The 12,242-nt window shown below is 34.7% G+C and overlaps 1 protein-coding gene across 7 annotated transcripts in view; it reads left to right on the top strand.

Annotated features, from left to right (window-relative positions):
* Positions 1-11,696, top strand: part of PCMT1 (protein-L-isoaspartate (D-aspartate) O-methyltransferase) — a 42,876-nt gene extending 31,180 nt beyond the window's left edge. For 2 of the 7 annotated variants that reach the window (XR_010381215.1, XR_010381216.1), the window contains exons 7-10: positions 2,934-3,103; positions 9,217-9,360; positions 10,298-10,378; positions 10,887-11,696. Coding sequence is in view for 3 of the 7 variants with exons in the window: in XM_064486589.1 (XP_064342659.1) it covers positions 2,934-3,103; positions 9,217-9,360; positions 10,887-10,899 (327 nt within the window). In the remaining 4 variants the exon portion in view is untranslated. Of the gene's footprint in view, positions 1-2,933; positions 3,151-9,216; positions 9,361-10,297; positions 10,379-10,886 lie in introns of all 7 variants that reach the window. The other 5 variants (XR_004138366.2, XR_004138367.2, XM_064486589.1 and 2 more) reach the window with 5 other exon arrangements.
* Positions 11,697-12,242: the final 546 nt, after the last annotated feature.

The following is a 12,242-nucleotide window of genomic DNA, read 5'->3' as shown; positions in this document are numbered from 1 at the left end:
AAACAAGTGGAAAAACAAGAAACAGAAACACGAACTCCATATTCAGTTATCTAGGAGATTATACTTGCAATCCTGAACTCTACAGTGTGTGAAGACAGAAAGCAGATGGCGTAATAAGTGACCCAGAAGGGTGGAGGAAGTTGAACCAAAGAGACTGCAGAGGGGAGTATCAATGCAGAAGCAATTCGTTCTGCAAAACTCAGAGAAAGCTTAGATATTAGAGGCATTAGGACCTTGGAAATCAGAGATGAAGCTTTGGCCTGAAAGGAGGGGGTGCTACTTAAAATTCTTTATGAGGAACAATAAACCCTTAGCCCTAAGAAAATTTCTAAGAACTGAAGGACATGATTTTACAGTTTGAAAAGCTCTATTAAGTGCCTAGTACGAGTTTTTTTTGAAAAGGGGGAGGGGGAAAAGAACTACAATATCATTGTGAAATTTCAGAATATTAGGGATAAAGAGAATATTCTGAAAGTCTCCAGAAAAACAGAATAGATAATCCATTAAGGATTGGTAATCAGAAAGGCATTAGACTAGAAAAGCAGCATTAGAATGAACAAGTCAGAGGCACACCATCACAATTTTGAATTGAGAGTGATTTCCAATCTTGAATTCTGTACCCACACATATTGCTAAATACATCCAGTAAAGATAATTTTAGACTTGCAAATCTCAGTCCCTCTCTTTAGAAATATTCCCAGGTACTGTTTCACTTTCCATGTACTGAATACTTCTGGAGGAATTGCTTTAATAATATCATCAAAAAAATGAGGGAGGAGAGAGAGAGAGGAAAAACCTAAAACAAGAAGCCATGGGATGTAGGAAGGTAGCACATCTTGTTCAGGAGAGAAATGGTAAGAGTCTCCCGTATTACTGCAAAGGGAAGTCCAGTATGAAAGCTATGCAGCGGGCCTGGAGAATAACCAGTCCAGATTTGGAGCAGGTACTAGAAGGGAGCCTACCCCAAAAAAAAGAAAAGAAAAAAAGAAGACACTAATTAGATAGGTTTGACTGTGTGAAAATTTCATGAAGAAGCTGTTGGGTGGGTACAAAGATTTAGAAACAGTTACCAAAAAAATGTGAATGAAAAAAAAGTTTCAGTTTTAACTGCAAGGATAACAACTATTACATAAGAAAGGAAACCGTCATTGGTTGCCTTTTGGCTCAACTGCGGATTATTTTTACACAGTCATAACTGAAAATGGTTCCAATAAAAAATTATGATATTGGTTGGTATGGAGGAAAGAAACAGAATACAGTTGGCCCTCTGTATCTGGGGGTTCCACATTCAAGGATTCAACCAATCACAAATAAAAAATATTCAGGAAAAAAACTTCAGAAATTTCCAAAAAGCAAAACTTGAATTTGTCGCACTCGGCAACTATTTACATAATATTTGCATTGTAGTATAATAAGTAGTCTAGAGGTGATTTAAAGTATATGAGATAAGGGGGCGGGGAGGGTAGAGCTCAAGTGGTAGGGCTCATGCTTAGCACACATAAGGTCCTGGGTTCAATCCCCAGTACCTCCTCTAAAACTAAATATGTAAACCTAATTACCTCCCCCCATAAACAGACAAACAGAGTATATGGGATATATAGGTTATGTACAGATATTACACCATTTTATAAAAGGAACTAAGGGTCTGTGGATTTTGGTATCAGAGGTAAGGTTTTGGAACCAATCACCCTTGGATACCAAGAGACAACTGTTTATGAGAACCCAGTTTATGATAATTCAGTCCTGATCTAACATGTAATTTGAAATAAAAAAGGAAATATTATACAGCATAATGACTATAGTTAGCAGTACCATATTATATAATTGAAAGTTACCAAGAGTAAATCTTAAAAGTTTGTTTTATCACAAGGAAAAAATTATGTGTGATAGTTGATGTTGGTTAAACTTATTATAATCATTTTGCAATATACACATATATCAAGTCATTATGTTATAAAACCTAAAACTAATACAATGTTTATATGTCAATTGTATCTCAATAAAAAAAATAGAAGACATGCTTCAGAATTAAGCACTACAAAAAGACACAGCAAAAAGTATTTTAAATGACTGGATTTAGGGAGCAAGATTGAAGTAGGGGGAAGAAGTCTGCTATTTTTCATTAAAAACTTTGACATTTAGAAAAATTAAAAAGGAAAAAATAAGACTTTCTGACAACCAAAATTTTAATTGAAGACACTCTTCCTTGGGATAATACTGTCCAAATTAAAGTTTCTTCCTTACTGCTTTCGGTTAGTGGTGATCTGTAAGGCTACATTCAAATGGTAGGATAGGGCTTAAAATTTTTACTGGAGGGGCTTTCATTAAGTAGTTTCGGTTCTTCATTAACAGGGGCGTCTTTGTCCTAACACAGCAGGGACTCCAGTCCTATCGTCCTTCACTATGTCATGGTGCCAGTAATCTTAAGTTCAGTCATAAAACCAAGGCTCCCTTATCTTTGGTTCAGTGATGCTATGATAAATTCTATGATAGGGCAGGGATTCCTTGCTGATTTTCTGTACTTTCGCTCCTCCCCTCCAAACCACAAAGATTCAGAACAGGCATAAAGCCATCGAAATTTTCTCCTTTGCCTTTGGCCTTCCCAAAGAGGATAGCTCTATATTATGTGGTTCAACTCACACACTTTGAGCATTGCCGTCGTACCAGGTACTATGTTAGATGTTAAGGGCACAAAGATGAGTAAGACACAGTCCCTGTTGTCAGAGAAGTTGTACTGTAATGGGGGAGGTCGATAGGTAAATGAGGAGGTAGGTAATTGAGTAATAAGTTTAATAATTAAAGTATGTATGTACTAAATGAAGTACATTTCTGCTTTCTGCCCATGGACACTGACTGTTGTTTATAGTGATATAAAATGACTATTAATATAAAATCTATAACTTGATGTGTATGTGCTTTACTTTTTCTTTTAGCTAATAGACCAGTTAAAGCCTGGTGGAAGATTGATATTGCCAGTTGGTCCTGCAGGTGGAAACCAGATGTTGGAGCAGTATGACAAGCTACAAGATGGCAGTGTCAAAATGAAACCTCTGATGGGAGTGATATACGTGCCTTTAACAGATAAAGAAAAGCAGTGGTCCAGGTGGAAGTGATTTTATCTTCTGCTCTTTCTTCTTCCACACATGCAAGGTGAAAGGGTGTGGATTTTAAGAGATTAGACTACAAGAGCTGCTTTTTTGGTTGTCACCTTTATGCTACTCCATTTTAACATCGGAAATTCACTACATTAAAAACATAGAAAGGTTTTGCATGGTCTGTTCTTTTGGCTTAACTCATCTTTGGGCAAGGGGGGTGAGACTTGGTTGGCACAAAGGTGTTTTTCTTTTTAAAGAAGATTTCAGCTACAGTTCAGTATTTCTAAGGGTATTTTATTTTCGGCCACTCTATTTCTATATTGACAGCTCATTTTTTATAGCTGCTGTATGATCATGGAAACAAAGGCTCTCGTCCGAGGAGATGGGGCTGTCATTTCCTGCCCCATTCACTCTCTATTATACCGTTGTTGTGAAGAGAAAGAAGGGAAAAGATCTTGTCCCAGTTTTTGAAGGTGTCAGAATCCCAGAGAGGATGTTCTCCCTCTCAGCTTGATTTCTCTCTTTCCATCGGTGCCTGTTTTACATTCCACTGTTGTTTCAGAGCCACTGTAAGGAATAAACTTCTCACCATTCTGTAGAACAGGCTGGCCAGTATTTAAGCTACTCTAAGTTCCTGCGGAGAAGAGGGGATTCTCTAGGCTCAGAGCGAGTGCCCAGGTCTCACACACCCACCCAAAGGGCCAGCAGCATGCAGCATAATCTTCAGCACAGCATGGCTCATTTTAACGCCCACTTTTGTTTTTATGTCTCAGCATAATCTGAATATTTTGTTTGAAGCCAAGATTTGTCTTTTTCCTCTCTTCCTTCTTGCCCTTCCCACTCCCTCCAGTGGGAGGGAGTGAGATCAATAAGTAAGAATGACATTAGCTAAGACTACTTGAAATTAAATGCCAAAATAAGAAAAGCCTGTTTCCTTGTTTTAGAATCTATTTTTATTTGACAGAGGTACTTATTTTAAGATAATTTCTTAAGTAAAATGGTGATTATAAGTTCAATAGACCTCTCAATTTTGTTTTCTCTAAAGAGGAAAGGTGCCTTTTGGATGAATGTTCAGTTGCAGAAATGGTAATGAATCTAACTCAGTTTGTTCAAAGCTAGATTTCACTTTTAACTAAATTATGATTGGCCATTTCTGGGATAGCTTACTCGGAGTTCCATTTTAATTCCTCACCTGATGTAGTTCTGGCTATTTTCTTTGAATTCTAACCTAGAGCACAGCCACTTCTTGAAAAAAAATTTAAAAAGCTATCAGTCTTAGTAGTCAGGATCAGATACAGTTGTTAACAACTAATTATGACCTCCCTTCATTTTGCTTCTAATGTGGTTATACCATTACATAATTGTGATCTTGCTGTTGTATAAAAGGGGCAAACATGTCACTGAAATAACAGAAATTTGGTATCAAGTAAGAGTTTAGATTTTCATTAGTAAGTTTAAAATTTCTCTTTTTATACACATTAAATATTAGTATTGAACATTCCATCTGTAATTTAATGATGAAGGAATTACAAAAAGGAATTTTGTTTTTATAACCAGAGGTGGATTAAGCTTGAAGCTAATGAAACTTAAACTTCATGGCCTTATACCTAATTTTATTTGCATAGTCTTGTTTTTGGTCTGCCTTTTTTTTTCCTTCGTAGAGAGGTTCTCCCCTTAACCCAATTATATAAGCTTCAGACATCCACACACTTTTATTTACTCTTGATAAGGCTAAACTTTTGTATTAAATTTAAAATAATTTAAAAATCTATGCACAATTATTCAGTCATTTACCAAATATTTATTTTTATTTTTTAATTGAAGGATAGTCAATTACAACGTGTCAGTTTCTGGTGTACAGCACAATGTCCCAGTCATGCATAAATATATACACCAAACATTTATTTATACACACACACACACACACACACACATATGTACTTGGTTTTCTATTTGGCTTTCAGCTTTTTAAAACATTGAGTAATTTTTCGTTGTATGCATCATTGGAAATGTTTTTTTAGTTGTAGTAGGAGGACTTTCTACTTTTTTCTATTGCAAATTTTCTATTCAAACACATTTTTTAACATCCAAAGATGTAGTTCCAATTACAGAGATAATCACTTACTTAGATGTAAATCTTTAAAGAATATAAAGAGTAAAACAAAGTCTGGGAATGAAATTGGAAAAAAACAACTGCTACATTAAAATAAAATTGTACTGAAAGAAATCACTAGAAAATAGGATGTTTGGAAGGGTAAAAACATCAACAGTTAAATTAAGATCTTAAGAGACCATTAATCTATTTGTTTGTATTCGTAAACTCTTAAGTGTCCAGGAAGGAAGCAGAAGTGTGCTCAGCTAGGATTTTGAAGTGATTTTAATGAAGGGACTGTTCAAAGAAATATGGGAAAGGTTATGGGAACCATTAAAGGCTGTTGACATACCCAGGGACTGGTCATACCCAGGACGATAGCAGGAAGCTATTGCCACTCCAAACCTAAAGGCAAGTAAACAGTTTTACTGGAAACCACTGAGAGCAGAGGACAGCAGAAGTAGGATTGGGTGTGGTCCCTGCAGAAGCTGTAGTGACAGAGGAAGGCAGCTACTCCCAGAACTATGAATCACGTCAGTGTTCTCTCCTCCTGCCCTCTTCTGTCTACCAGGGCGTCACATGGGGCAGATGTAACCGGAAGTTGAGAGGAAGCAGCCAGGTGGCAGATGTAGTCTGAAATCAGCTCTCACCACCACCTCCTACCCCTTCCTTCCTCTGCAGCAGATATCCCTGCTTCTTTTTAAAATTAGGTCTGAAATAGATTGAGGGACATCTAGTTCTTACGTGCCCTGTTCCCATCCCTTCAGGTTAATCTGTGCTTAAACTGTTCTTGACATGAAAAAAAAAATGTGTATTTTAAAATTACCTTTGGAAAAGCAACATCTGATACTTTTCTTGGGCAGTTTGTTCTGTTGTTAAATTTGTTAAATATTTTTCAGCTTGAGGACCTTAATGCACTCATTAATTCAAAAAGTATGGGTGTACCCACTATGCAGGGGATTATAGAGCCAGGAATACATAGCTGTGAATCTGAAACTGACCATTCTCGTGGAACTTCTGTGAGTTCATGACAGGGATGTAAAAAAAAAAAAAATCCAAAGATAAGACAAACAGGCAATTAAGAGTATAGCGTGATGACTCTGCCTTGAGGTAGTGGGGAGCAGTGGAAGTATAGGAGCCAGGCAGTGAAGTAATCAGAACTACCTTTCAGAAAGATAACTCTGGCAGTGGGGTAGAGAGTAGATTGGAAAGGGTTAAAACTAGGGTCAGAAACAGGAGGTGCTTGTACAAGTGAGGGGTGCAGTGATGGTGGCCTGAATTAAGGCAGTGGTAGTGAGTATAGAATGTGGTTAAAAGGATCATTTACCATTTTCTAAGTGCTCTTCCACATTTGGGAATTATCGTCTAAACAGCTCCTTAGTTTCTTGCCAGGCTAGATAATTTCTGTTCTTTTAAATTTTCTTCAGGGTTAATTTAAGAACACATCCTGGTGCTTTCTTATGAAACAGTCTCTGATTTCTCACCAGCTTTTCCATCCTTCTCTTACTGAGGCATGCAGAGTTGTTGCAGTGCTCCGTGAGTGAGATCCAGTCTTTGCTGAGGAGGTGTGATAGAAACTAGATGGAAAAAAAAAGAACTAGTGGGCGTGCTGAATTCTAGTGCCAAATAAAACCCCAAACTTGAAGGTAGACTTCTGCCCCCTTATAACTTGGAAAAGTATTCCTTGCAATTTTGTTGGATTAGTAGAAGGGGAGAGAATGCCAGATGCATAAGCTGTAGACCCAGAACCTGTGGTATCATGTTCATGAATGTGGATGTGTAATAGTTGTATTAGTTGCTTCATAAACTCTTAATGATTTTTAAATTTGTATTTTATTTAAGTATATTTATTTTATATATCTAGAAATAAATATTTTGTTAATCTTTTGACAAGTTTTATCTTTGTTTTTAATGCTACAAGAGTCAGTGGAATAAGTCCATCTCTGGTTTATGAAACTGAGGAATGTTTCAGGGTTCTCATTTCACAGTGCTCTGTCTGTAGATATCTTCGTGAAGTGCCATGTACACATGCAAAAGATGTTGTGAGTTGACTGAGCATTTCTTGGATTGTCAGTATAGGTCCTGGGGTATCCAATTGATCCTTTGTTCCATATTATTCTCCTTAATTTAATTTAATTTTAATTTAATTTAAAAACTGTCCCTTTTTAATTTCTTTACATATGTTGTGACATTATGATATATTTTGCATATGCAGAGGCAGGAATATATTCTGTTGCTTTTGGAATTCTTTTTATGTCTCTTATAATGCTTTGTAGAAAGTTAATTATACAAAGCTTTTGTTACCCAAGAAAACCCATTAATTAGAAAACACTAATGGATTTTGATTGTTATTTCCTGGTACATCTTTTCATTTGTCGTTGATAAAGAGTATATAAAACTAAATGTTAGTAGCTCAGAGTTACTAACCTAATAAGTAACTAAATTATGTATAATTATATGTTATACAACAAAGAAATATATACAGTTATTAATGAATAGCACAGATATAGTAATTTTTTAAGTTTCTAGAAATTTAAGACATACTACTTTTTATTGTAAATGTTCTATGTTCGTTAAGCCAGATAAAGAAAGATATGGTTATATAAAATGTTGAACATTAGGAAAAATTAATAACTTGAAGATTATATGGATTTTGGAGTATTAGGATCTGACAAGGTTATATGTGCACTGGCAGCAAATGTTTGGTTTTCCCTGGGGCCCTGAATGTTACAATTCAGGCCTGTAAACTTAATTCTGTTTCCTTTTTTTGTTTTTGTTTTTGTTTTTGGTGCTGTAAAGATTTCATTCTATTTGTTTTTAACAATATTGTTCCTGACTACCAAAGAAATATATGTGCATTGTAAAAACAGGAAAAAAATACAAAGAATTAAAGTCAACCATGATCCCCAAATCTAGAAATAACCACTTATTAACATTTCAGATCCATAGATCTATATACATCTCTTTTGTAATTCTGAGATCATACAGTAGCATTATTTTGTAATCTCCTTTTCTAATTTAATTAAATGTCATCAACATTGTCCCACATCATTAAATATTTTTTAACAGTATGATTTTTCCAGTTTTATTGAGATACAATTGACATATAGCATTGTATTTGTTGACATATAGCGCTGTATTAGTTTAGGTGTACAACATAGTGATTTGATATATGTATATATTGCAAAATGATCACCACAGTAAGTTTAGGTCTTACATTCAAATCTCTAATCCATTTTGAGTTAATATTTTTGTGTATAGTGTAAGATAGGGGTCTAATTTCTTTCTTTTTCATGTGTCTATCCAGTTTTCCCAACACCATTTAAGAGACTGTTCTTTCTCCATTTTACATTCTTGGCTCCTCAATTAACTGACCATTTATTCCTGGGCTCTCTATTCTGTTCCATTGGTCTCTGTATCTGTTTCTATGCCAAATACCATACTGTTTTGATTACTATAGCTTTATAATATAGTTTGAAATCAGGAAGTGTGATGCCTCCAGTCTTGTTCTTTCTAAAGATTGCTTTGACTGTTCAAGATACCTTATGGTTCTATACAAATTTTAGTTTTGTTCTATTTCTGTGAAAAGTGCCATTAGAATTTTGATAGGGATTGCATTGAATGAGACTACTTTGGGTAGTATGGATACTTCAGCAATATTAATTCTTCCAGTCCATGAGCACAGAATATATTTCCATTTATTTGTATCATCTTCAATAGTATACAGCTCTTTCACTTCCGTGGTTAAATTTATTTCTAGGTATTGTTTTTGATATAATAGTAAATGAGTTTTCTTTCTTAATTTCTCTTTCTGATAGTTTATTATTAGTATTTAGAAACACAATTGACTTCAGTATATTGATTTTATATCCCACAACTTTATTGAATTAGTTTATTCTAACATTTTTTGGTACAGTATTTAGGGTTTTCTATATATAATATGTCATCTGCAAAAAGAGACAGTTTTACCTCTTCCTTTCCGATTTTGATGCCTTTTATTTCTTTTTCTTGCCTAATTGCTCTGGCTAGGATTTCCAGTTCTATGTTGAATAAAAGTGGCGAGAGTGGGCATCCTTGTCTTGTTCCTGATTTTAGAGGAAAAGCTTTCAGCTTTTCACCGTTGAATGTGATGTTAGCTGTGGGCTTGTCATATGTGGCCTTTATTATGCTGAGGTACGTTCCCTCTATACCCAGTTTGTTGAGAGCTTTTATCTTTTTCCCTTTTCAAAAATTTTTTTAAGTGGAGAGGCTATTTGGAAATACTGTACCATGTTGTTTGGCAATAAAGATATTTATTGACAGTATCCTTAATGCCTTGCCACAGGTAAATAAAATGTGGTAAAATTATTTTAAAAGAACAACAATGGTATCTTTGTATTTTAAAAAGCACAAGTGAATTTAATTTATGAATAGATGACTTTGCAAGTGAACTCTTTGAAGATTAAATATTTTAATGCTTGCATGAGTTTAAGTAAAAGTTGTTTAATGAGAATTATAGTACTTAAATTAGAGGAATATATTAAGAGGAACCAGAACTGATAACTTATTGTTTAACAGATAATCCAGTGCTGTATGACAAAGGCATATTATGGAAGAAGTGATTTTTGAAATATTTTCTTGTACAATTTATAAAATTCAATTAAAAATATTGTCTAATAATCCCTTAATTCACCACTTACCTGGGAAATTTTAGCTCTTTATTTACCTTCCCTTCAAATTTATTTTAACAACTTTTTAAAACCTTAAAAATTTTTTATTACAGACAAGTTGCAAAAATAGAACAAAGAGCTGAATGTCTTCATCCAGAATTACCAATTATTAACTTTTTCCCACATTCCTTTTCACTCCCTCTTTTTCTACATATAGACATATATGTAATATTTTTTCCTAAGTCATTTGAGATTTCGTTGCAAACATCATACTTCTTTACCCCTAAAGTACTTGAGCGTTAAACAATTTTTTGTCACTCAGTTACCCTCAAATATGAAGCTTTTAGGCTTTTCTGGTAGCTTTATTTTTTCACTTTTAACAGCTTTATTGAGGTATAATTTATATACCATACAATTTATTTTAGACTGCATTTTTATTCCTTCCTTCCTCTCACTGGCAGTTGCTGGTACAGTGCTGCACCTGGCTGAGCGAATGGTTTCTTTTGGAGCTGATAAAGCTGCCTTATGAAATCAGCTGACAGGTATATTATACCTACAGATGATGCTTTTTCTCCCAGAGTTTGGGTTGAGATTGACCCACTCGACAATTGCTAACAGATACCCTAAGCAAAAGACTAAATTTTTGTTCAATTTTGTGAATATAACTATAAAAAAAAAGATCTAAACTACTCGTTATAATTTTATAATAAATAGTATTAGCAAGATCCTAGATCTAAAATTTATCATTTGTCTGAATTTTTGGTCTTAAAGCAAGAAAGTTACTTTTGAATAAAAAATAAAGAATTCAAGCCCTCTAGGTTTCGCTCTTCATTCCGGAGTAGCATGAAGGATGTTTGAAATGGCTGATTTCCATTTTTGCTTTGACTTGGGATCATTTGCTCAGTTTTGGTTTTTTAAATAATATGTCGCTTGGGGATTTTTATACAAAATCAGTGCATTTTTACTGATTTGTTAGTTATATCTAAACTATTAGCCAAGTTTGGTAGTATGTAACTCCTACTTATGTATTTCTCTCTTTTTTCTCCCCAGGGACGAACTGTAAAAGCAACATCAGCTTGACCAGTATATAATATTACAGTGGATTGCTCATCTCAGTCCTCAAAGCTTTTCGAAAATCAACAGCATCACAGCTTGTTTTGGACTTTCTTACACTATTTTCAGCATGAAAATGTGTGGTTTTGTGAAGTTTCTGATTCTTCAAAGAGGCACAGAAGCCAAATTGGTAGAAGAAGGGTGCAAAGTATAATTTTGTGTATTATTACTTTAACATGCCCACAGTTTACTTTAAATATTAAAAGAAGGGGTTCTGCAAAATGAGGAACTTAGTTCGTCAATTGATTTTGAGGAGTGGTTTTTTTCTTTTCTTAGACACAATTCTGTTCTGCTGTTAATTTATCAGATTGCTTTTGTGCATCCGGTAACACCACCATTCACAAGTTAAGATTCTTGGGTTTTGGATGTCTGTTAGATGCTACTAAGAAAATACAGATGAGCTTCCTTTTTAAAGCTTTTGATGTGGTGTCATAGAATAGCATGTTGTAGATACAATCAGCTGCTTTGTTACCTTAAAACTAAGCATTTGTAAATATTAAAACTTAAGAAGATGGCAGGTGATGTCCCTTAAAACACCCATCTATTCACATTGGACATAACTGACATAGTTCTTCCTTTCTCTCTTTAAAAATTATAGGAGACTTGTAGCTCAGTATTGTTTTTTTCTGTTTCTCTTTTGCTGCTGGTAATGTATATGAATTTAACATGCTGTATAAGCTGTGTCCTAGTTACTGAACAGTTTATGCAGTGCTGCTTTGCCAAATAAAGTTAAAAGTGAAAGAGGCATTGGTGGTGTTTGAATATAGAAGAACCTCATGTCACCAGGTGCAGAGTGCTAAGATTACAGAGAAAAAATTTGTTCCTCTGATGCTCCATTTTGTGAAATCTAAGTGGGTTAATAGCATTAATCTAACTGTACATTTGTAAAATGTGACTATGTTTCTTGAGGACAAGAATGACACCTCATTTATTATTTTTCTTTGCCTAACACAGGGCTTGTCCTCTTGTAGATGTACAGTAAGTGCCAAATGAATGAATGAATTGACTTAATGTCAAGAAAGAACAGGGTTGAGAATTAATTTACCAAAACCCATCCATCACCTATAAATAGATTTATTACTATATCAACTGTAAAATGAGTTCCTAAGAAGACAGTAGCACATTGGGATCTTGTTTAAATACCTTTTATAGTAGGATCTTAGTTTTTCTAAGGGTTCTAGAACCTGAAGAAATAGAAACTCTAGAGGTAGCAGAACTAGCACTCCCAGCAAAGCCCTTCCCTCTGTTGTGTGCAAGTGTTGTGCATATGACTGGCAAGTAGAGCCTTAGTGA

Source organism: Camelus dromedarius, chromosome 6 (genome assembly GCF_036321535.1).
Source record: "Camelus dromedarius isolate mCamDro1 chromosome 6, mCamDro1.pat, whole genome shotgun sequence".
NCBI classification, from domain to species: Eukaryota; Metazoa; Chordata; class Mammalia; order Artiodactyla; family Camelidae; genus Camelus; species Camelus dromedarius.
The sequence above is the reverse complement of the archived record's forward strand: the minus strand, read 5'-3'. Positions and strand labels throughout refer to the sequence as shown.